General features: G+C 36.5%; 2 protein-coding genes across 2 annotated transcripts in view; both read right to left on the reverse strand.

Annotated features, from left to right (window-relative positions):
- Positions 1-220: 220 nt before the first annotated feature.
- LOC117326320 (mediator of RNA polymerase II transcription subunit 34-like) lies at positions 221-3,586 on the reverse strand. The gene is made up of 2 exons (XM_033883020.1): positions 2,918-3,586; positions 221-2,215 (listed from the first exon to the last, which is right to left on the reverse strand). The coding sequence occupies exons 1-2, from the start codon at positions 3,481-3,483 to the stop codon at positions 1,402-1,404; spliced, it is 1,380 nt and encodes a 459-aa protein (XP_033738911.1). The 5' UTR covers positions 3,484-3,586; the 3' UTR covers positions 221-1,401.
- A 16,761-nt stretch (positions 3,587-20,347) lies between these two features.
- The window catches only part of LOC117326317, a 35,939-nt gene continuing 30,325 nt past the window's right edge, over positions 20,348-25,961 (reverse strand). The window contains exon 7 of the mRNA XM_033883014.1: positions 20,348-22,348. Coding sequence (XP_033738905.1) covers positions 22,030-22,348 — 319 coding nt within the window. The 3' untranslated portion in view covers positions 20,348-22,029. The remainder of the gene's footprint in view (positions 22,349-25,961) is intronic.

Here is a 25,961-nt window from a genome sequence, read left to right on the forward strand (position 1 = left end):
AGATGAAATGTACATTTGATGTGGGAAAATATTGGTTTAATATACTGTAAAATTCACATGAGCCCTAACATGGTGACTATTAAAAAGGCAATCATGATCAGATCACGGTTACATTCAAACATTTACTGATAATTTATTATGTTTCAAATTTAATTCAAACTTTCGGCCCCATCATTACAAAACTACAAATAATATGCAGTACAATGTAAAGATTTTTTTCTCCTGTAACAGACATTGTATATCAATACAGTATGAATATATATATCCGACAGTAAGAGTATGCATTTGATATCAAAATAATGCAGTTCTTATATAGTTTATCACCTTAATAAATGAAATTACTGAGTGCACATAGTAATTCAGTATCTTTGACATTTAACATTAGTTTTCTTTGACATTTAACATCAGATTTAGACATATATATTCCAAATAATACAGGGACAGATAAATAGCGCACAAAGTGACAAAACAACAATGCCATCATCATCATCATCATCAAATAGTGTCTATCATCATTCAGTATATGTGTCATCACTGTGGGATATATTCGATTGCATACATGAAGCTGCTGACAAAGGAATTTTTCTAACAGTATTTATATACACTGTATATCTTGTCTTGCTCAAAGAATTTGGAATTCATCTTCCATCTCTCTGGTGCTACATTTATTACAATCACCCAATTCTATAGGTATACAACATGTAGACATATATTTAATTAACTAGAATAAACGTTAACTGAAAGATGAAAACGGAGAGGAAAAAATTGTTCAAGGACATGTTTATACAAAAAGCATTAAGTATGTTAAATTTATGACGAAGATCAAATTTTTTTCTTCACAATTTGATAAAAAATTCTCGATTTTCATTCCAACGAGAATAGTTTTTGATTCTGAACACAATAGAGGTTCAACCATACCTCACCAAAACCTAGGTCTTTTAAAAATCATTTCTTACACATGCACAGTTGGCTCAGTAATAAAAGGCATTTCTATTTACACAACATGTCAAATTAAAAAATCATAACAATTTGAAACAATGCAATTCTAAGTACACAACTAGTACTCTGAACCAATATCTTTACCTTCTGTACTTTCTAATTGTCTCCTATCCAGGCCCAGTTCATGTAACAATATTTGTGGGACTTTTTTACTTTTAATAACTTCTTACAAAACCTTTTTATCATATATGTACTTTTTCTACATCAGGTACATTGTATGTACCCAAGATAGTGTCCTCCGCCAATAAGTTACCAATGGCTGCTTTCACCATCAACTAAATATCAAAGGATAGTGCACATGTCTATTAGATATCGAAAGATTGTGTCCTCCATAACAAATCTAGATGAAATCATTCATTTCGTTGATTGAACATTAACCAAAAAACACTGTGTTAATGCTGTCTAACTCCATCTACAGTTACTGCAGCAGTTGATCTTGTCATTACACAAAACATCATCATACCCAAAGTATTTTACAAGCTGTCGCCTCAGACATGTGGTGTTATTTCGACAGAAATCGATCATTTCTTGGGTCAATCCTTTCCTAGATTTTGCCAGGTCATTATTATTGAAATGAAGTATTGCTTCAGCTGACTGGCCCTTCCTGCCTGCTCTGCCTATCTCCTGGAAATAGTTTTCAAGGGTTGTAGGTGGTCTGCAGTGAACTATTCTTTCAATTGAAGGAGCATTCAACCCCATTCCTAAGGCAACGGTTGCAAAAACCAGTCTAATTTTAGGACAATCTTTCCCAAGTTCACTCACAATTAACTGTTTCATGTCTTTCGTATAATCCTTGTGGTATTGTGCAATGATTCTATTCTCTGGTGATGCACTTCCAACTGGTGAATACTGGTTTTCCCCTAGGTGGTGCGAACTGAATCTATAGAAATATCCAAGGGCCTCTAAGCTTTCCACATACATAATAGTTAAAGGGAATTTCTCTAGCTTCTGCTTCAGTTCTGTTATCACCGGTTTCAGAATTTCGTCATATTTCTCATATTTCCTGTTATTCGGGAGCCTTGATTGAACACATAGGTAAATATTCGGTCGATCCGGGTTCATCTTTACCACAGCAGGGTCCTTGTACATCAGAATACCACATAGAGTTGAAATTCTCAAATCAGTTGATGTTGCTGTCAATGCCAGATGCGCTACATGGGGAAGTATGCAGGTCAGCTCTCCTAACTCCTTAAATGCAGGTCTAAATCCTTCACCCCTGCAAAAAGGACAATAGTGATAGATATTTATGTAGAAACAATATCAAAACCCAACACATGTATCCGATAACAAATGCAAGAGGCTAGAAATGGGCTAGATCAAATTCATGATAAGTCAGACATATTACTTTAACAAATGAGCTACCAGTTGGATCCCAGGAGACATCTCTTCTCGAAAAAACCCTGCACTGTTATTTAATTGGATATGACACTTAAAGCAATCAATTGTAGCTGATGTAATCAGGTCAATATTGCCATTTTGTTATATATATTTACTTTTTTATCTTCTTTGAAAAAGGAGCAGATGAGGATACAGTAAAATTTTGATGTTTTGTGTTTTTTCTCCACCAATATTTTCAATTTGTAAAATTTTAAGGAGTTCTTTCTATGTTTAACATACAGTTTACCGAACTAGCCAGATTACTGTATAAATACAGTTTTGAAAATAACAATAACTATCATGAGACACACTTATTGATTTGGGACAACAGAATAATATTAAACGAGAGAAAAAAAACACAATGTCCTTTAATTGAAAGATTGTCTTCCATCTGGAGATAAACTTTTAAAATTATTTTCTAGTGTGGAGATAAGTATCAAATTATCGATAATTTACATGTAATCTGAAAAGCATATAGTACAAATAGGTATTACATCACATATTGAGTATAGATACTGCTATTAATATATTATATATTTACCATTCTGTAACCATGTGAACTTCATCAATAACAATTGCGCCTGTCCTGTCCTGGTATGTTTTCGACCTCAACATGCTGGCCACTCTCTTGCTCTTCGTAAGTGTCTCGGGGTGGGCATAAACTAGCTGATATTTCCCCTTCATCACATCATTGATGTCCACGTCTTTGGCAACAACAGTATCATCTTGATCCTGGTCTTCTCCTTCCGCTTCCTCATCACCACTATCATGCGTGTCAAATGTATATCGTGTCCCCTTTTTGCCATCGTAATCAAGAAAACAAGCTTGAATTCCCACTCTCTGGAGACTCATCACCTGATCTTCCATGATGGAATTCAATGGTGTCACAACCAAAGTGATCATCGGGCTTTCCATACCGTGCTTTTTCTGCATGAAGAAAGGCAATAGCTGAAAAATCAGGCTTTTACCATAACCAGTTGGTAAAACTGCTATGCAGTCTCTCAATTCGTATGCACATTTCAATGTCTCAATCTGCTTCTCTTTCAACTCAAACGCAATTCCAAGTTGTTCTTTCGCGAAATCCAAACAGTGTGTAAAGGCGGCCATTATTGTAATTTCGTAACCTCTCGTCGATGAAGTCCGAGGAGTTTCGAACAATGTCGTGATTCACAGCATGGCTTTCGGGCGCATGCATTCGAGGGAGTAGATTTCCGAGTGTTGCCGGAAATTTCCCCGAGATGTTGCGATTGGGTATACCCGGTAGGCCTATAGGCTATACTAAATACAGCCAGGTACGTATATATGCCTATGCCTACCCGGAGAAGTACGTACGTTATGTCATAAGATGCGGCTATTCGTGTTTAACGTTAATTATGCGGCTTTTAATGTTTATTGTCGATGCTTACCCCGCCAAAGAAGAACAAGCTAGGGGTTATGCAGCCACAGGTGCCTGCCTTAATATATAAGAGTGCATATAAAAAGTCATGCAGGCACCTGTGATCAGAGATAGACCTTTAGGCCTATACTAAATATAGGTCTCTGGCTTCCAGAATGGTTCAACCATAATGACCTATTCAACCCAAAAAATAACGATATAAAAATCAAATCAATCTGTTCAACCGAGTTTATTTTAAAAGAACAAACATAGATGATCGAAGATATAATTATTCCTCCGTGAATTATAAAAACGACACAATATAAAAACGACCAAGCTATGCTCTGTATCTGTAGGAATGAATAGTTGTAGTTTTCTGGGGTGTTTTGTAAACTTCGCAATATTTTTGGTAAAAAAAATGAACGTAATGGAATGTGTGTAGACACTCTATTTACACCATTATTCCATAGAGACAGAGACGTGTATATATATGATATGAGTAATAATTATATGATAGGAAATATTACATGTTTAGTAAGAATTCGAAAGAACAACAATAGTTAAAGAGATAATGGATCATATTAAAGAAAGGTTTTTAGAAACACATAATTAAGTTTATTTAAAGTTTGATTAGTATGTGAATCTCATTTAAGGATTGAATCTTGATTTGGTCGATTTCATGGGGTCATGAATTGAGTTGCTCTTGAGACAAATTTAATGAACTGCGAAGCAGTTCATGTTGAATTCGTCTCAAGAGCAACTCAATTCATGATCCCATGAAATCGACCAAATCAAGATTCAATCCTTATATTTCAATTGGTTTTTTTTTCGAATAAAAAAGTCGGTCTAGATATTAATGTCTGGAAGCTTGTGCAAGTCCAATTGGGGAAAAGCCCGAGGAGTTCCGGATTGTGCATGTCTAGTCGGTCGAGTAAAATAGTCCGCAATATTAGGATTAAAAACAGCATTAATTTGTCAAAATAGAAGTATTTAGCATATTTGGTCTTTCATAGAATACAAGAATACATTATAAATTTGATAATTTTAATAATTATTCCATGTTTGTAACAACAATGTAGAAAAAGTGAAATTGTTTCGCGGAAGGATTTTAACCATGTATTCATACGCACTGATCAGTGTTAATCTGGTCAAATTCATGAGCAAATGAAACAGATTAAGTTTGGTAGTTTCATTGAGTCCAACTTGAGTAGAAATTGAAATATTATTTATTGAATGACATTCATCTAGAATTGGTATGATACATTGATAAGCTCAAGTATTTCTTGATGTGTTGCCTTGATATTATCTACCTTTAAATAAACTTTATAATCATTAAGAGACTGTTGTGTCCTTGTTTTATGTTAAAATACTATCCAATAGACTATAATTTTAATAATGAGCGACGCGATACAATATATACAAGTCAGAGAAAAAATTTTCCAGTACTTTTTTTAAGAAATAGCAATAAAAGGGATTGTTTATGGACCGACCACAGACACAGGGCTATTTGATGATGGCGAGCTAAACAAATTTCTGTTCATCAAAAATTTCATTACCAACAAAACATAATTACACATCAAACAAAAATATTTGATTGATTAGATCAATTTTAACAGCAAAATGAAGCTGAAATTTTAGAGAGAAAAGTATGAAATTTTCAGTGTATTTCTCATACACTGGTTCATTGCAGTACTGGTACTTTTCTTTTGATAGAATTTAGAGCTGATCTCTGCTTGGACAAAAACTTGGCTAAGTTTCCTCAGACATTTTTACACTCTCCCAAAAAAATAGATAATTTAAATACCAAAACAAATACATTCATCACTGTGCACTGCACCAATATTCCACTCTTGAACAATAATGAATTCATATACATGTACATATATACAAGTCAGCTGAAGGGTCGAAAATGTCGTTCGCGCACTTTCTCCCACATTTCAATTTCTGAAAGTTGACAGATATAGATAATTACATAAAGTCCTTTATATCAGACTCACAATAAAGATACATAATAAATCAATATATTATATGCCATATTGTTCTCTATGTTCTGACTGTAGCTGTATAATTGAAATAAAGTTCTTAATTTTTCCAGTGGTTACTTATGTTTTAAAGAATTAGTATTTATTGCTGACACTACATGTTCTGGCAGTTCAATCCAAATTACTTATACTGTTCTGATCGAAAATAGTTTTCTTAGCATTGCTCGTTTAGGAGTGATATTTGAGAATTAGTTACAGGGGGGGTGTCATTTTTACCGAATGTTATTAATTTTGAGTTTCAAAGCTCGTCAGTACATATAAAAATCAATACATTGCACACTTGGCGGGCATTGCGTAATAGCAGTGTATATTAGACAAACTAAATTGTATAGTGAATGGACAAATCAAGTAAGACACTAGACATTATATCGTGCGGCTGCCTGGAGCTCCCTTAACTGTCACTTTTTCGGCATAGCCGTCTAATTTTGTTTTGGCCCCGGATATGACGCGACAGGTGGCGTTACTGGTCAAGATGAAGTATGTGATTGGTCAATGTAGCGGTTAATGCAAAATGCAGATATACAGTTAAAAACGAAACAAAGTTAAAGGGACCTCACGATAAACCAATCTTTATTTTGTATTTTTTATCATATTATTTGGTATATCTTTTTAAAAAATAACCTTCTGAACAATAACCATACGAATTTGATGATGTATGTACATAAAAACATCAATTATCAATTATTAAAAGGTTATCACTCTGAATATGCAAATTTTGTGACATATACGATAAACGCATGCGCACAACAAACTAAAACACATGGAAACAAAAATGGCTTCCAATGTAAATCGACTGCGGTTGAAACGATAACAGCTTCCGCAATGAATAGAATAATAGGAAAATGGGTCAAACACAATCCTAGAATTAAACTTGGGAAGCAGTACAATAGATTGTAACAGTTCAAACATGAAAACAGCAGTAATACGGACGCCGCTCGTATTCTGCTTGATTGTTTGATATTAGGTCACGACAGTCTCGATAATATTTACACAAACTCTGTAATATTAACACAAACTTGGTAAAATTAACACAAACTCGGTAATATTAACACAAACTCGGTACCAGTACAAACAGTGTTTACACTTATTTACACATAAATATGTGTGCCGTAATATATACAGAACGCGTTATTTAACATTTAAACCACTGTATAATATCGTTATCCAACTAACCCAGATGGAATATAGATATCGCCATGTAAACTATCGTGTGTTTGTGTTGCCACGGTTTCAAAACAGTCCCGTAATGATTTAAAAATAATTTCCGCGCTAAATTTAGAGGGGGATTCCCAACTAAATCGAGTGGTCAAGCTGGAAATAGGGATTAGCTGTGAACATTGGGACAGCACAGAAACATAACTGGAAAGAACTGGAACTGAATAAGTGGATGCATCTATTCAAATGACACATTTGCAGTCTTATTATCACCAAAAATGATTCAAACTGATATAATTTTGTTATCCGTGCTGAAACTGCGCATTTATTAAGTACAATGTAGTTCGTTAATTTATTTCACCAGTAGTTTTACATTATAACCACCAGCATTAAAACTATGCCGTTTATCTTTTTTAAAGATATTTCTTGTTTATAATTATCCTGAATGTAGATGTGGTAGTCCATAGACTCCTATCTTTACCTTTGTCTCCGCTCCTCATATGGTAGGCATTGTCGATCGGCAAAGATGAGGGAAATAGGCACGGAGAGGAAACAAGTGCATGGACGAGGGAAATAGGCATGGACGAGGAAATGGGCATGGACGAGGAAAATGGTGTGAACGAGGGAAATGAGCATTGAGAGGGAAATAGGTATGAACGAGGGAAATAGCACGGACGAGGGAAATGGGTATTGAGAGGGAAATAGGCATGGACGAGGGAAATGGAAGGACGAAGTATACCAGAAACTTGCTATCCCTTAACCTCGATCATACTAAACCGTTTTCATTATACCAATACAAACTGGAGAGACATTTCTAACTCTTTAGCGGCGTACGTCCTGTAACTTAGATGAAAAAAGAACCTACACAACCAAGCGAAGTCGAGCTAAGTATATGGCAGTTGTTTTTATATATGGTAGGCGTATATTTGTCTCTGCCCATAGTGAGCGTCACTTATCATTTTGTGAAAATATACATATTTGACCTTGAACTTTGAACCATATCAGGCATATTGGCTTACAAAATATATATAATTGTCCTAGTAAGTTAATCACGTGGCGACGACGATAGTGTAAAATAGCAAGTTCTATAATTCAAACAGAAACATATATAACACGTTTCTGATTCAAATCACAGAAAGAAAATGTGATTTCCATATTTTATTGACCTATTCGAATTTCAAAAAAGCCCGGGCGGTACCGGACTCTACCGGGCTGTATCGGCCTGTAGATAATATTACCGACGTAAACTTAACTTTGTTTTGACTTTTAAATAGTCACGGGGATTCCCATAATCAATCACACTCGTCTCATCCGGTACGGTACGGAATCGGCCGAGGTTAGGCGAATTAATCAATCGCAACATCTCGGGGAAATTTCCGGCAACACTCGGAAATCTACTCCAATCGCAACATCTCGGGGGGGAAATGAGTAGATTTCCGAGTGTTGCTGGGAATTAATCAGTCAGAGTAAGAGTCAGCCGCCACTTTCCGTACACGAAAATATGAAGTCGAACTGTAGCATTTTGGTTCCCTGATTAACTTCATGTTCATGGTATTTAAATTGATAACAAGATTAGTTGTAAAACTGTTACTTGTTGAATACCACGAAATTAGTTGAGGAATCAACTCGACCACTTATTCGCTTGTCAACATTTTTCAGTACAACTTACAGCGCCGTATAGAACTAGATATGCAGCATGTAGACCTTTGGGGAATGATCATGTCAAAGAGGAAATTGGTTAATCCTGCTAGAGTAACAGAGATTTGCCAGGCACTTGCAACTGGTATATATACCACAAGGCATTTTCTTTAATTCTCTGCATTGAAAATATGTTTTGCCAGGTAACTATTATCTTAAGCTCATGTGACGGAATATAGTCGTAACAATATATAAATATTTAACTAAACTAAATTAATTGAATATTTATTAATTACTTATTCTACCGATTTTCACGGCAGCGGGGCCTACTTTTGTCCATTTGATTAATTCAGGCCTTTTGTATTGCATTTTTTTTCTATTGTTGTATGTCTCCAGTCTAAAAAATGACTCAAACCAGCAGGACGTCTTGAATTGTTCATTAAAGAAAATGCCCTGTGACATTTGGTGTCCATGTAGGAACCGAAGTTGAGGACACCCGAATCTACAAATTAAACCCCTTGCAGCGGCTTGGAGCTAAAATTCTCTGCGATATGATCAATTGTAGCGCTACCAACTAATTCCTCCTAATAACGTTGGACGCAAGAATGATGTTTAGATATTAATCAAATGACTCGAACCAGCAAGTCTTCAATTTTTCATTAAAGAAAATGCCCTGTGGCATATACATCCAACATGTTTTAATCAATTTCCTTGAAACTTAATGTATCTTTGTTTCCCTGCTTGGACTGTTTTTGCAAACATTATATTGCTCTTTACTTACCCAATTGCTTGTAGGGCAAGTGAATTTATATGCCATATGGTGATTTCTCGTCAGTTTGGTGTCAACATTTCATGATCATCTAAACAACTTCTCAATAATCAAGAGGCCCTTCATCTCAGGGTGTTGCAGAACCAGTATTAGGTCTCAACTTGGGCTTCATGGTCATTGAAAAAAGTTTTTTAAGCCTGTTTGACCTTTGTGACTTTGAATATAGGCCAAGGTCATTCATTTGAACAAACTTGGTAGTCCTTCAACCCAGCGTGCTACATACTTATTATTTTATATCAGGTCTCTGGGTCCCTTGGTTATTGATAAGAAGTTGTTTAAAGGGAAAGTTGATACCGTTCGGATGGCTGAATGGACAATGGGAGGCAAAGAGAACACTGCACAAAATCAACAACGATATTATAATTACATGCACATTTGCTAATATCAACATTAGTCAAAAGTGGATCCCAAGGGAAGAAAACATCTTTGCTGATTATCTAAGTCATTGGAAAAGTGACTTTGACTATTGGGGGTTGAAACATGGGTTTTCAAAAAGACGTCATTTTGTATGGAGAATTCACCGTGATGGCGTTGTATACATTATAATAGAAAGTGTGAAAAAATATTCATGGGACTTCAAGAATGAACACATTTGATTTTAAATCGGGGTCAGAATCCAGCTAGTTGGTTCCCCCACAAAGTCTAGGACAATTCAGAAAAACAAATAAGAAAAGACGAAGTACATAGTGTTGATACTTCTGGAATGGAAATCAGCAGTACAGTTCATACATATAGCATTGTACAGTACCACACAATTACTGGACACTAATCATATTATTTTTATCAATGCTTACTGTTAGATCAAATGGGATCACAAAGTAAACAATTCCATCGTTGGTGTCAAATTTGCAAGAATCACCAGGCCGAATTAAGACATTACCCCGTACTTGACTGCAGAGTGGAGTATCCTTTAGTTTTTTAAACATCAAAGACGTTTTACACTGTCAGCAATAACATGACTCTTGAAGTTCCAACACTGGTCTATTTTCAAATTTGAAAACTGGGATACAAATCTTTCCTAAGTACACTGGCTACATTTGATGCCTCCGTGTCGGGTGTGGATGTACAATGTATGCTTCACTCCATTTTGCGACAAAGTCTATAACCATTCGAGTGTATTTTTACCGTCATATTAGGCAAAATGTCAGCCCTCCCACCTCTTGTCGTCTCGTATTGCGATCAGTCATTGTATTCTTGTAATAGAGCTCATGGTGATTTCTAGGTTGTAGTCATGGCCAAATCGACAGTAGATCTATCAAGGTCATGACTACTATTTTGAACAGTTCTTGCAGATATGGCGAGTCATTCTTTTTCGGAACAGTAATACAATGCTATGCCAACACAATGATTCATTCTATTTTGGAACAGACAGATGGTAGAAACGCAACAGGATGGTCAGGTCGCACAGGGGTAACACACTTGCCTTTCCCCTAGGCGGCTGGGGTTCGATTTCCCGATTGGAGGTGAAAAGGTATAGGGTCACCTGCCCGACCACGTGGGTTTTCCCCGGGTATTCACACACTTAGACCTCTCGTGTGCTTCCATCCGGGCCAACAAGCGTGATTAATATAAGTTGATATACGCAGAGACTTATATACTTCTGTTTTGCTACGCATTGCACGAGCGGCTTCGCGCAATAACCATCGCGAAATGAAGAACGTTTAACGATAAATTGACATTGAATTAAATAAAATACTATCATTTTATAAATATACAAATACGATCATTTTACTTATTTATAAATGTGTCATTTTTCAGGCCGTCGTTGTTACACATCAGATTTACAATGGATGTGTTTGTATCTAATGATTTTACCCTGCCGAGATTTCTGCCCATATCGACTCCGATAGTTCAAACTCGCGCCTACTTTCTGAAACATAATTTCGAATTATTCGAACAGGTTTGTCAATATTTATTTAATTTTGTTCGAACTAACCGGATGTCGTAACATGTGACGTGAAAGAAACAGAAAACTTTATTCTTACTAAAACATTTATTTGGCATAAGCTTGTTCCAAAGTTATACATACACATGAATGTATATTGTCATGAATTTATATATATACTGTCAAATACATGTACCCAGAATCTATATTCATCAACTTAAACCCTACAATGAAAGTTGTTCTCATAATCACATTTATGTAGTTGAGGGCATTACAAATACATTTAAATCACACTCCCTGCTCTTAAGGGATTGAACCCGGAACCTCTGGAAAATTAGTCTTACGCCCGATCGAACTAAAGAAAAATTTCACTTTCGTCTAGCTTGATGGCGACTGGTATTTTCCGTGATTACAAATATTTTGAAAAAAGTAATTTTTGACAGTATATAAGAATAATATTACATATAGCCCAAAAATAAAGGAACGGTATATGAAGCTTCTGACAAATACATGATGTCCATATAATATATACATGTATACTGTAACAATACTTTTGATATACATGTATATTATACAATTATAGCCTTTTGATGAGGTCGATGCATGGTTTTATTGACCGAAGAAAAATTATCGACCGAGGACGAAGTCCGAGGTTGATAATTTTTCTTCGGTCAATAAAACCATGCATCGACCGAAATCTAAAGGCTATAACTGTTTTATTATTTTTCTGGGCCTCATCTAGCTCGGAGATTTCATACGTTTCAAACTCCGCAGAAAGACTTTTACTTGTAAGGTATTCTCTAAATACTCGCACTGCCGTCGTGGTAACTCTTTTCGTGTTTGCCGCATCTGCATTGTTAAAGATTCTGTCTTTTTCATCCACTGACAGAGAAGCAAACCTGTCAGCCATTTCGACTCGTCTCGTCTGCGATTGTTTACAATCAAGATCACGCTAGACGCTTGACTGTTTATTTCAGTGCCCTTCTGAATCAAACGCTCAAATGACTAACATGCTCTGATGCTCTGCCGCGGTTTTTTCCCGATCTATTTATAGATGGATCGGTCAATCAACTTTTTCAATCAACTTTTATCGGTCGATCACTGTTTTAAGGATGGTCACGTGGGGTCTCAACGTCCAATGATATTGGCGCAAAAACTAACTAAAATAATAATATAATATAACTACATATGTTCAATTGTCTCAAAATAATAGTACCCTACTCTGAGAAAAAGAGATGTGTTGATTATAAAGAGAAATTCTGTTGAGGTGGAGTATGTGCATGGTTATGCAGACCTTAAGATATTAATCGAAATGAAACTGAACATACAATTCCAGGTTAATAAAACCATATTTCTGTTGAAATAAAAGTCCTTAATTGTACAATATATTAAGATATAGATATTAATAAAATTTAAAAAAATCATTGATAACATTTAGCAGAGAGTGCTATGACATTTCAATTGAAATAAATTTAACATCATAAGGACATTGATTTGTTTCTAAAAATAAAATGCAAAATCAACATAACCATTAAACCAGAAATATCTTTTAAAAAGATAAACGGCATAGTTTTAATGCTGGTGGTTATAATGTAAAACTACTGGTGAAATAAATTAACAAACCAATGCGTTTTAGCAAGAATAACAAAATTATATCAGTTTGAATCATTTTTAGCTCACCTGCCCGAAGGGCAAGTGAGCTTATGCCATGGTGCGGCGTCCGTCGTCCGTCCGTCTGGCCGTCTGTCCGGCCGTCCGTCCGGCGTCAACTTTTCATTTAAACAACTTCTTCTCAATAACCAAAAGGCCTAGGGACTTGATATTGGACCTGTAGCATGCTGGGGTGAAGGGCTACCAAGTTTGTTCAAATAAATGACCTTGACCTTCATTCAAGGTCACATGGGTTAAAAAAGCTTTAATCTTCAAACGACTTCTTCTCAATAACCAAGAGGCCCAGGGACCTGATATTAGGCCTGTGGCATGCTTGGGTTAAGGGCTACCAAGTTTGTTAAAATAAATGACCTTGACTTTCATTCAAGGTCACATGGATCAAATAGGCTGTAATCTTCAAACGACTTCTTCTTGATAACTAAGAGGCCCAGGGACCTGATATTAGGCATGTAGCATGCTGGGGTGAAGGGCTACCAAGTTTGTTCAAATAAATGACCTTGACCTTCATTCAAGGTCACATGGATCAAAAAAGCTATAATCTTCAAATGACTTCTTCTCAATAACCAAGAGGCCCAGGGACCTGATATTAGGCCTGTAGCATGCTAGGGTTAAGGGCTACCAAGTTTGTTCAAATAAATGACCTTGACCTTCATTCAAGGTCACATGGATCAAATAGGCTATAATCTTCAAACAACTTCTTCTTCATAACTAAGAGGCCCAGGGACCTGATATTAGGCATGTAGCATGCTTGGGTGAAGGGCTACCAAGTTTGTTCAAATAAATGACCTTGACCTTCATTCAAGGTCATATGGATCAAATAGGCTATAATCTTCAAAGGACTTCTTCTTGATAACTAAGAGGCCAAGGGACCTGATATTAGGCCTGTAGCATACTGGGGTGAAGGGCTACCAAGTTTGTTCAAATAAATGACCCTGACCTTCATTCAAGGTCACATGGGTCAAAAAGGCTATAATCTTCAAACAACTTCTTCTCAATAACCAAGAGATCCAGGAACTTGATATTAGGCCTGTAGCATGCTGGGGTGAAGGGCTTATAAGTTTATTCAAATAAATGACCTTGACCTTCATTCAAGGTCACATGGATCAAATAGGCTATAATCTTCAAACAACTTCTTCTTGATAACTAAGAGGCCAAGGGACCTGATATTAGGCCTGTAGCATGCTGGGGTGAAGGGCTACCAAGTTTGTTCAAATAAATGACCTTGACCTTCATTCAAGGTCACATGGGTCAAAAAGGCTATAATCTTCAAACAACTTCTTCTCAATAACCAAGAGGTGCAGGAACTTGATATTAGGCCTGTGGCATGCTGTGGTGAAGGGCTACCAAGTTTGTTCAAATAAATGACCTTGACCTTCATTCAGGGTCACATGGGTCAAAAAGGCTATAATCTTCAAACAACTTCTTCTCAATAACCAAGATGCCAAGGGACTTGATATTAGGCCTGTAGCATGCTGGGGTGAAGGGCTACCAAGTTGTTCAAATAAATGACCTTGACCTTCATTCAAGGTCGCATGGTTCAAAAAGGCTATAATCTTCAAACGTCTTCTCCTCAATAACCAAGATGCCCAGGGACTTGATATTAGGCCTGTAGCATGCTGGGGTGAAGGGCTACCAAGTTTGTTCAAATAAATTACCTTGACTTTCATTCAATGTCACATGGGTCAAATAGGCTATAATCTTCAAAAGACTTCCTCTCAATAACCAAGAGGCCCAGGAACCTGATATTAGGCCTGTGGCATGCTGGGGTGAAGGGCTACCAAGTTTGTTCAACTGAATGACATTGACCTACATTCAAGGTCACAGGGTTGAAATATTTTTAAATCTTGCCATAGCCAAGAGTCACCAAGACCTGATATTCTGCCAATAGTATGCTGGAATGAAGGACTAGAATATTTATTGACATGAATAAATCTAGCTTACTCTGATATTTGAATAAATTGGTTATCGGCATAGTATCTGTAGAAATAACTTCAATCAACTGCAAATTTGCTGTATAGCCAGGTGAGCGATACAGGCCCATTGGGCCTCTTGTTGGTAATAATAAGACTGCATTTGAATCAGGAATATGATTTTATTAATGTGTCAATTAAAAAGATAATCTTTTTATTCAGCATATGCGTTATCCATTTACGGCATCCAATCTTAATTATCTTTGTTACTTTTTAACTGCTTATCTGCATTTTGCATTTACCACTACATTGACCAATCACATTCTTCATCTTTACCAGTAACGCCACCTGTCGCGTCATATCCGGTACCAAAAGAAAATTTAACGGCTATGCCGAAAAAACTACCACATGATTACCATTCATAATACAGAGAAAAATATGGTGTTAACATTACATTTTAACTGCATAATCACGTGTCTGATATGAGGGTTGTTTTTGTTTAGTAATGTCTCCAAATAAATTAACCATAATTTGACCAGAGTTTATGCATAAATTAAGGACAGATTTTGTTTAAATAATTGGCTTCCTTCATTGTGAACCATGACAAAAACTTTCAAGGCCTGGATTAAGATATGCAGGTCTGTCAAAATTTATGCATAAAATACATCAAAATTGATTTCTCTGTGTACAGGAAACAGGTCAAGCTGGATCGTTAGAATGTTGTAATGATGAATGTTCCAAAACGATGTTAATTTAAAATATTTAATTAATTACTGACACGAGTTAAACATTTTGTTTGCTTTATAATGTGGAACAAAATTGGTGGTACTAAGCTTTGGTAATTATACAAATACATGTACAAAAGTGTAGTTCATAAAAGATATGACCGACCCATGGAATGTTTGCTGTAAATATAGCACAATTTTTGTTGCAACAAAATATGCAGTTTTTATTGATGCACAACCTTAATTCAAAATAAATATATAACATAAATAAATAATTTATATAACTAAAAATTTCTCATGAATATTTGAATTTATTACATTTTTACCAGTGAAATATCAAAAATTATTCATTCTATAAAAGTGATATTTGTCACTAGTGAAAAATATCATATTTATCACTAGTGAAAAATAACACTTTTGCTGATTTGACCAATCAAATTAATGATTAGAAAATACCAAAAATAATTGACCAATCAGAAAGCCCGACATATATCTCCGTACCTAGACAGGGGGAACTACATTTTTTGTTTACAAATTATCGCTGTAGGCCTAGTTAGCATATGGGGTAGGTTTTTCGTTGATAAAAAATGTAATAAACAGAATATCTAACAGTGACTTCAGTAATACCAAATATATTTCACTCGTGAGGCTACTGAAAACACTGTTAGATATCCTCTATTTCTTTCATAGACTGAACACAATAAGTGATGGGGCCCTATTTGTTTACATAGTTTTCATAAGATTAGTTTATTAAAGGGGCATTCCTTTGTTCTGGCATCAGAAACATGAACAATTTCTATTGAAGGAATCTATGTCCAAACGATGATTATATGAGTGTTTGTGCCATCATGTAATGAAATTAATACCAAAATGTAAGAAAAATTACTGCTGATCTGTTACACATGAGGACACATACATGTACAATACCATGAAAAACATGATAATAAATGTCACAATTTCTCAGATATTCAATGTCATATTTCCAATATTTTTGGGCTAGCAACTTTCAATTTTACTAGCCCAGTCGGGCTAGTGAAGTTTACATTTGGACTAGTGAAATTTTGAATGGCTAACCCAACTGACTAGTGGTTTTTAAAATAAAGTTCTAGCCCTGAACACTTGAACATGACTATCTCAGGATAATTTCTAGTAAGTAAGAGCTGAATCCAACTGGTTGAATTTGAGAAGACGTTTGAAATAGGTGTTGTTCAGGAAAATCATGATTACACAAAAATGTTACAAAATGGCTGCCGTGTCAAAAGTTTTTACGAGGCCGAAAAAATAACAGCCATTTGTTGGCTCTCATTTCTTAACATCCTCACCAATTTTTAGCTCGATGGCACCAGTAGTGAAACTGGAAAAGAAGTTTAAAATGTGTTTTTCAAGATGGCTGCCATCTTGGATTTCTGACAGACCAAATAAATAACAACACTGGTCAGAACCATCTCAGGATCATTTTTGGTAAGTTATAGCTGAATCCCACCGGTGGAATTTGAGAACAAGTTTGAAATAGGTGTTGTTCAGGAAAACCATGATTGCTCAATCATGTTACAAAATGGCTGCCGTGGCTGCCATGTCAAAGTTTTTACGAGGCAGAAAAATAGAATTACTTTGTTGGTTTCCCTCCCTAAACATCCTCACTAATTGCCAGCTCAATGGCACCAGTGAAACTTGAGAAGTTTAAAATGTGTTTTTGAAGATGGTGGTTATGGCAGCCATGGAGGCCATTTTGGATTAAAGATTGACCCGAAAAATAACATCACTTGGTCAGGATCATCTTGAGAAGTTTAAAATGTGTTTTTCAAGATGGCGGCTTTGCGGCCATCTGGGATTTCAGACTGACCCAAAAAATAACAACACTTGGTCGGGATCATCTCAGGTTCATTTCAGGCAAGTTACAGCTCAATAGCACTGGTGGAAGTTGAGAATAAGTTTAAAATGTGTTTTTCAAGATGGCGGCCATCTTGGATTTCGGATTGGCCCGAAAAATAACAACACTTGGTGGGGATCATCTCAGGATCATTTCAGGCAAGTTTCATCTCAATCTCACCAGTGGAACTTGAGAAGAAGTTTCAAATGTGTTTTCAAAATGGCGGCTGACCCGAAAAATAACAACACTTGGTCAGGATCATTTCAGGCAAGTTTCAGCTCAATCCCACTGGTGGAACTTGAGAAGAAGTTCGAAATGTAAAAAGTTTACGCACGGCGATTGGCGCACGACGACGGACGAAGCATGATGACTTTAGGTCATCCTGACCCTTCGAGTCAGATGACCTAAAAAAACGTATCTAATCCAGTTTCATATTGGTAGATCGAGAATAAACACACGTATACACTTTTTCTAGAATTAACACAGTTATATTAAAACTGGGCTTTTCTTCATATAGACCGGCAAAGGTACCTTTTGATTTTTTACCCTCCAATCTAGTACATGACAAGGGCCCAATGGGCCCAAATCGCTCACCTGCAATGCAGTGATCTTTTCATATATGGATCCTGCAGTTATTTGAAAGCATGCTACAGGGCCAATATAATGTCTCTCTGCACTTTGGCTTTTCACTAAAAGTCATTTAAAGATTTAAGCATACTTGATCGACGTGACCTTGAATGTGAGTCAGGGTCATTCATTTGAAAAAACTTGGTAGCCCTTCACACCAGCATGCTACATACCCAATATTAACTCCATGGGACTCTTGGTTATTGAGAAGAAGTCGTTTAAAGATTTTAGCCTTTTTGACTCCTGTGACCTTGAATGAAGGTCAAGGTCATTCATTTGGACAAACTTGGTAGCGCTTTACCCCAGCATTTTACAGACCCAATATCAACTCCCTGGGACTCTTGGTTATTGAGAGGAAGTCGTTTAAAAGATTTTAACCTTTTTGACTCCTGTGACCTTGAATGACGGTCAAGGTCATTCATTTGAACAAACTTGAGAGCCCTTCACCCCAGCATGCTACAGGCCAAATATTAGGTCTCTGGGACTGTTGGTTATTGAAAAGAAGTCATTTAAAATTTTTAGCCTTTTTGACTCCTATGACCTTGAATGAAGGTCAAGGTCATTCAATTGAACAAACTTGGTAGCCCTTTACCGCAGCATGCTACAGACCCAATATCAACTCCCTGGGACTCTTGGTTATTGAGAAGAAGTTGTTTAAAAATGTTAGCCTTTTTGACTCCTGTGACATTGAATGAAGGTCAAGGTCATTCATTTGAACAAACTAGGTTGCCCTTTACCCCAGCATGCTACAGACCTAATATCAACTCCCTGGGACTGTCGGTTATTGAGAAGAAGTCATTTAAAGATTTTAGCCTTTTTGACCCCTGTGACCTTGAATGAAGGTCAAGGTCATTCATTTGAACAAACTTGGTAACCCTTTACCCCAGCATGCTACAGGCCAAATATTAGGTCTCTGGGACTCTTGGTTATTGAGAAGAAGTCGTTTAAAAATGTTAGCCTTTTTGACTCCTGTGACATTGAATGAAGGTCAAGGTCATTCATTTGGACAAACTTGGTAGCCCTTTACCCCAGCATTTTACAGACCCAATATCAACTCCCTGGGACTCTTGGTTATTGAGAGGAAGTCGTTTAAAAGATTTTAACCTTTTTGACTCCTGTGACCTTGAATGACGGTCAAGGTCATTCATTTGAACAAACTTGAGAGCCCTTCACCCCAGCATGCTACAGGCCAAATATAATATATAGGTCTCTGGGACTGTTGGTTATTGAAAAGAAGTCATTTAAAATTTTTAGCCTTTTTGACTCCTGTGACATTGAATGAAGGTCAAGGTCATTCATTTGAACAAACTAGGTAGCCCTTTACCCCAGCATGCTACAGACCTAATATCAACTCCCTGGGACTGTCGGTTATTGAGAAGAAGTCATTTAAAGATTTTAGCCTTTTTGACCCCTGTGACCTTGAATGAAGGTCAAGGTCATTCATTTGAACAAACTTGGTAGCCCTTTACCCCAGCATGCTACAGGCCAAATATTAGGTATCTGGGACTCTTGGTTATTGAGAAGAAGTCGTTTAAAAATGTTAGCCTTTTTGACTCCTGTGACATTGAATGAAGGTCAAGGTCATTCATTTGGACAAACTTGGTAGCCCTTTACCCCAGCATTTTACAGACCCAATATCAACTCCCTGGGACTCTTGGTTATTGAGAGGAAGTCGTTTAAAAGATTTTAACCTTTTTGACTCCTGTGACCTTGAATGACGGTCAAGGTCATTCATTTGAACAAACTTGAGAGCCCTTCACCCCAGCATGCTACAGGCCAAATATAATATATAGGTCTCTGGGACTGTTGGTTATTGAAAAGAAGTCATTTAAAATTTTTAGCCTTTTTGACTCCTGTGACATTGAATGAAGGTCAAGGTCATTCATTTGAACAAACTAGGTAGCCCTTTACCCCAGCATGCTACAGACCTAATATCAACTCCCTGGGACTGTCGGTTATTGAGAAGAAGTCATTTAAAGATTTTAGCCTTTTTGACCCCTGTGACCTTGAATGAAGGTCAAGGTCATTCATTTGAACAAACTTGGTAGCCCTTTACCCCAGCATGCTACAGGCCAAATATTAGGTATCTGGGACTCTTGGTTATTGAGAAGAAGTCGTTTAAAAATGTTAGCCTTTTTGACTCCTGTGACATTGAATGAAGGTCAAGGTCATTCATTTGAACAAACTTGGTAGCCCTTTACCCCAGCATGCTACAGGCCCAATATTAGGTTTTTGAGAAGAAGTTGCTTGAATGGAAAAGTTGACGCCGGATGGACGGCCGGACGCCGCGCCACGGCATAAGCTCACTTGCCCTTTGGGCAGATGAGCTAAAAATCATGTACATGTTCACATATGGACATATATTTCTATGAATGGACATACATGTACATTCCTTATGAAACCTTTTACGCCATTAAAGATATATGAACAATATACCAAAGAAAAAATCAATATCTCATATCCAACCAGTATCACAGTGATAGAGTTAACATACTTATGTTATGCTACATTATAACTGAGCATTCCTTCATGTAAACCTGCATAGGCTCCTTTTGATTTGATTTTTTTCTTCTAAAAATCATATATATATATACACAATTGGCACACATGGAAATTTGTTTCTATCTATAACAGAATGTAAATTTCTTATGAAACCTTTTACCCAATTAAAGCTTCCATTTATACTTCAATATAGCTTTTAATACATCAACTTTACTTTCAGATACAGTATAGAGGCTAGATTATGCTTTTTCTTTGGTTATTCTTCAGAGTACACCATTAGCCACTATAATGGGACATATCGGCAGCAAACTAATATGAAATCTTACATTCTTATGCTGTATGTATTTGCTCTTATCTGTATTAATATGCATAATTACAAACAGACTATACATAATTATATGTTCCAATCTAAGCATAATACACTTCATAGTAAAATCCTCTAAGAATATTAATTGCAAGACATTTACTTTTATCGTTATTACATTTACCAAGTACTTTTAATTATTATATTTCTATGATATCTATAAATTTACATTAACATTTGAACTTTACAAGCTTGTTTTCTGCATCATACCGAGATCTGAAAGTAATTTTTTTCTACACTTTATGCATATTTGAGTTCTTTGTCAAGAGTCCAACACAAATGTTAGTCCTTTACCTAAAATTGGAATTATCACAAAGGTAACTGTCTGATAGGATGGTGTCTTCTTTTCTTTCCATCTTTTAGCTGGCCAAACAGTTTCCCATCTATACTACATGTATATGAATGTTTCACGCAATCAAGATTAAATATTGCTTTCAGTCTCTCCTGATTAAACCTTGTCAGATCTTCGAACACACAATACCTTTGCCCTTGATCACCAAAATGTTAGTGTACTGATCAGCTCCATGTTTGCTATCATGAGCTATAATATGAAAGTTTTATCTTCATTCGTTTTTGAATGAAAATGTATACAAAATCTGTGGAAATAAGAAAAAGAATAATAAGAAAAAACGTAACGAAAACAATAGGGATTTCCATGAATGCCTAATAAAACAGTAAACATATCCTCTCTAAACTTTGCACTACAATGTACTACAGTTGGTGGTTCACTAAAAGGCACTCTTGTTTATCTTATATTCAGAAGGCCAACCATACATACATTATAGATTACTAAGTTTTTACATGTAAAACATGAAATATAAATACATATATCAAAATAAATTGGAACAACACAAAGTAGCACTATGTATACATATTGTATATGTATATTTATGTCTGTCTATTTCTCATTGTCATCTTCTTCCTTTTTTGAGCATGCTTATGATTAGGGCATCATTGTTATATACTTAATAGTTTTTGTTATAGTTTTCAGTTTATCAAGAAGATTTGAAATGTATGTTTTTGACAGTCTGATATCATGTTGATAGATGAATGTCTACTCTTAATTGTCATCTTCCTCCTGTGTTGGACCCTCTTCTTCCCGACCAGAAGTGGCTCCTCCAGAAGAGGAAGGAGGAATCCGAACGAGGTAAATATAACTAGGATTGGTTCCTGCAGGGTCTGCTTGGCCAGGTGTCCAAGGCTCCATGTCCCCATGTAAATTATTGGGGTAAAAAAACCAGTTTCCTACTGGTCTCCCATCTCTGCCAAATTCTCCACCCCGTTCTGGTCGGAAGACATAGGACATGTAGTGACCTGGGATGAACAATCCATTTTCCCAGGCGTCTAGGCGGGCCATGGTGAAGAGGAATATCATATACCTTTAAACAGAAAGTCATCCATTATGAGGAGGTTCTAATATTTGCCAGTTTTAGGGCCTTAATTGTATAGTCTCCACTCTATTCGTACAGAATCAGAATTGATATGTAACAAGAGATCCCAGAGGGAACTTGGCGCCCACCATTGAATGATCTTCATAGGTTCCATGTCAGATTGATCTTTTCTCTACTTTTCCCTTCATTTTACTAATCTGTGCAAATTGAGACATCCCTCCAGTACTTTTCAAACAAGGGAATCCTAGCTATATAAGAAATTTGGGATTTAACGATAATGGTTGTTTGTTTGCCAGGTTGTTTTCAGGACAGACTGGTCCAAAAATGCAATACAAGGGACCAAGGGGAACCTACTTATGAAATTTGAGAAAGATCCGTTCAGTACTTTGAGAAATAGCGATAACAAACTTCATTTGTCAAAATCCAAGATGGCGGTCTGTCGGCCATATTGTTTTCCAATTGATTTCAAAATGCAATAAGCATAACGAGGCACCAAGGGGAACCTCCATATGAAATTTGAGAAAGATCCCTTCAGTACTTTCTCAGAAATAGCGATAACAAACTTCAATTGTCAAAATCCAAGATGGCTGCCTATCAGCCATGTTATTTTCCGATTGGTCTCGAATCGCAATATGCATAACTAGGCACCAAGGGAAACTTACATATGAAATTTGAGAAAGATCCCTTCAGTACTTTCTCAGAAATAGCGATAACAAACTTCAATTGTCAAAATTCCAAGATGGCACACCACTTTAACGTCTACAAATTACCCAAGATTGTGTACTAAATATAAATTACTAATGTTAACAAAATACCCAAGATTGTGTACTAATAATACATATGTATACATAAATAATTATGTTTACAAATTAAGATTGTGACTGAATAGTACCACCTAAATAACGATATGATCAACATTCACAGAATGTTGATTTCTATTGTTAGATTGAACAGGAACATACACTAGTACTGTAGCCATTCAAATCCCTTGTCAATTAAGGGAGCCAAGTCATGGCATGAGGTTATTCAATAAGATATGTTTGAGGGATGGAAAAGAAGTGGTGATTAGAGTCTTATTGACACATTTGGGTCAAAGTTCACAATCCACTTGATATGTGTACATGTACAAAGTTTAATGAAGCTCTGAAGTTATGTCCGGGAATATGCTGAAATCAGTGAAAATGACTTTTTCCATGAAAACCAAAGAAATATCAAAATTGAAAACTCCTCTTCAGCAGATGACACTACAAGACTACTCAATTTATGTGTGTAGATAGCAGTGTACAGTAAAAATGACCAATTTTGAAAAATATGACACATGTCTTAGATATGTAAACATTGCCAGTTAACCCTACATATAAACTCTAATAAAGTATATATACATGTATTTGTAATCTGTACAACATTTGCAATTTTAATACAGCTCTGAAGGATAAGTTAACTGATATTTTCTGTGATTTTTAGAGCTGTGAATACCATGGTAGCAGCTTAAACAAGAGGCCCAGGGGCCTAAACAGTCATCTGACTCTAAATTAAAACCCTTATATTATTGCAGTATGTATTCTCTGTAGCAAGTATATTGGCACTGTTGGCCATGGTGGCCATCTTGGATTTCTGACTGACCCAATAAATAACAACACTTGGTCTGGACCATATCATCTAAGGATAATTTCTGGTAAGTTAAAGCTGAATTCCACTGGTGGAATTTGAGAAGAAGTTTGAAATAGGCATTGTTCAGGAAAACCATGATTGCACAATCATGTAACAAAATGGCCGCCATGGCTGCCAAGTCAATGATTTTACTAGGCCGAAAAATAACAAGACTTTGTTGGCCCTCCTTCCTTAACATTCTCACCCATTTCCAGCTCAATGGCACCAATGGAACTGGAGAAGTTTAAAATGTGTTTTTCAAGATAGCAGCCATGGCGGCCATCTTGGATTTCAGACCAATAAAAAAATAACAACACTTGGTCAGGATCCTCTCAAGAACATGTCAGGCAAGTTTCAGCTCAATAGCACTGGTGGAACTCGAGAAGAAGTTTAAAATGTGTTTTTCAAGATGGTGGCTATGGCGGCCATCTTGGATTTCGAATCGGCCCGAAAAATAACAACACTTGGTCAGGATCATCTCAGGATCATTTCAGGCAAGTTTCAGCCCAACAGCACTGGTGGAACTTGAGAAGAAGTTTAAAATGTGTTTTTCAAGATGGCGGCCACGGCAGCCATCTTGGATTTCGGACCGACCCGAAAAATAACAACACTTGGTCAGGATCATATCAGGATCATTTCAGGCAAGTTTCAGCTCAATAGCACAGGTTGAACTTGAGAAGAAGTTTAAAATGTGTTTTTCAAAATGGCGGCTATGGCGGCCATCTTGGATTTCGGACTGACCCGAAAAATAACAACACTTGGTCGGGATCATATCAGGATCATTTCAGGCAAGTTTCAGCTCAATAGCACTGGTGGAATGTGAGAAGAAGCTTAAAATGTGTTTTTGAAGAGGGCGGCTATGGCGGCCATCTTGTATTTCGGACCGACCCGAAAAATAACAACACTTGGTCAGGACCATATCAGGATCATTTCAGGCAAGTTTCAGCTCAATAGCACTGGTCAAACTTGAGAAGAAGTTTTAAATGTGTTTTTTCAAGATGGCGGCCATCTTGGATTTCGGACCGACCCGAAAAATAACAACACTTGGTCAGGATCATCTCAGGATCATTTCAGACAAGTTTCAGCTCAATAGCACTGGTGGAACTTGAGAAGAAGTTTAAAATGTGTTTTTGAAGATGGCGGCTATGGCGGCCATCTTGGATTTCGGACCGACCCAAAAAATAACAACACTTGGTCAGGACCATCTCAGGATCATTTCTGGCAAGTTTCAGCTCAATAGCACTGGTGGAATATGAGAAGAAGTTTAAAATGCGTTTTCAAAATGGCGGCTATGGCGGCCATCTTGGATTTCGGACCGACCCGAAAAATAACAACATTTGGTCAGGACCATCTCAGGATCATTTCAGGCAAGTTTCAGCTCAATCCCACTGGTGGAACTTGGGAAGAAGTTTGAATTGTAAAAAGTTTAGTTTACACACAGCGGACGGCGGACGGCGCATGACGATGGACAAAGTATGATGACTATAGGTGGTCAGATGACCTCAAAATGCTCAAAAATTGCAAAATATTATGATATTTGACCCAAAATGACACAATTCTCTACACAATTTTTTTTCTGAAACCTATTTAAAATCAAATATCTCTATCCCAAAGACAGAATTAATCTTGTTTTGACATATGTTGTAAATTAAGTTTTTCCGCTATCTCACCTTTACTGTGGGCATCCATTTTTCGCTGTAGGCAAAACTAAATTTCCTGTGTAAACACACTTGCGGAAAATCCGGAAATTTAAAATCCGGAACCAATTTATTAATTTTTGTTTTAACAAATGTGAAGCCTGTATGTACTTCTTCATACTGAATATACCAATTATAGTGTACATTTATTTTTTCATTTTTTATGCATATCATAATACAGGAGTTATTTGCTTAACAAAAAAATTGCCCATGGCCAGGCTGTCCTACTGTAGTGTGCTACCTTATACATCATC

Source organism: Pecten maximus, chromosome 4 (genome assembly GCF_902652985.1).
Source record: "Pecten maximus chromosome 4, xPecMax1.1, whole genome shotgun sequence".
Lineage (NCBI taxonomy): Eukaryota > Metazoa > Mollusca > Bivalvia > Pectinida > Pectinidae > Pecten > Pecten maximus.

Excerpts from the sequence above, each read along its gene's own strand:
- LOC117326320 (XM_033883020.1), bottom strand. The coding sequence starts at position 3,483 with ATGGCCGCCTTTACACACTGTTTGGATTTCGCGAAAGAACAACTTGGA. Across the intron at positions 2,216-2,917 it reads GTTCACATGGTTACAGAATG|GGGTGAAGGATTTAGACCTG; the intron begins GTAAATATATAA and ends TCCTTTTTGCAG.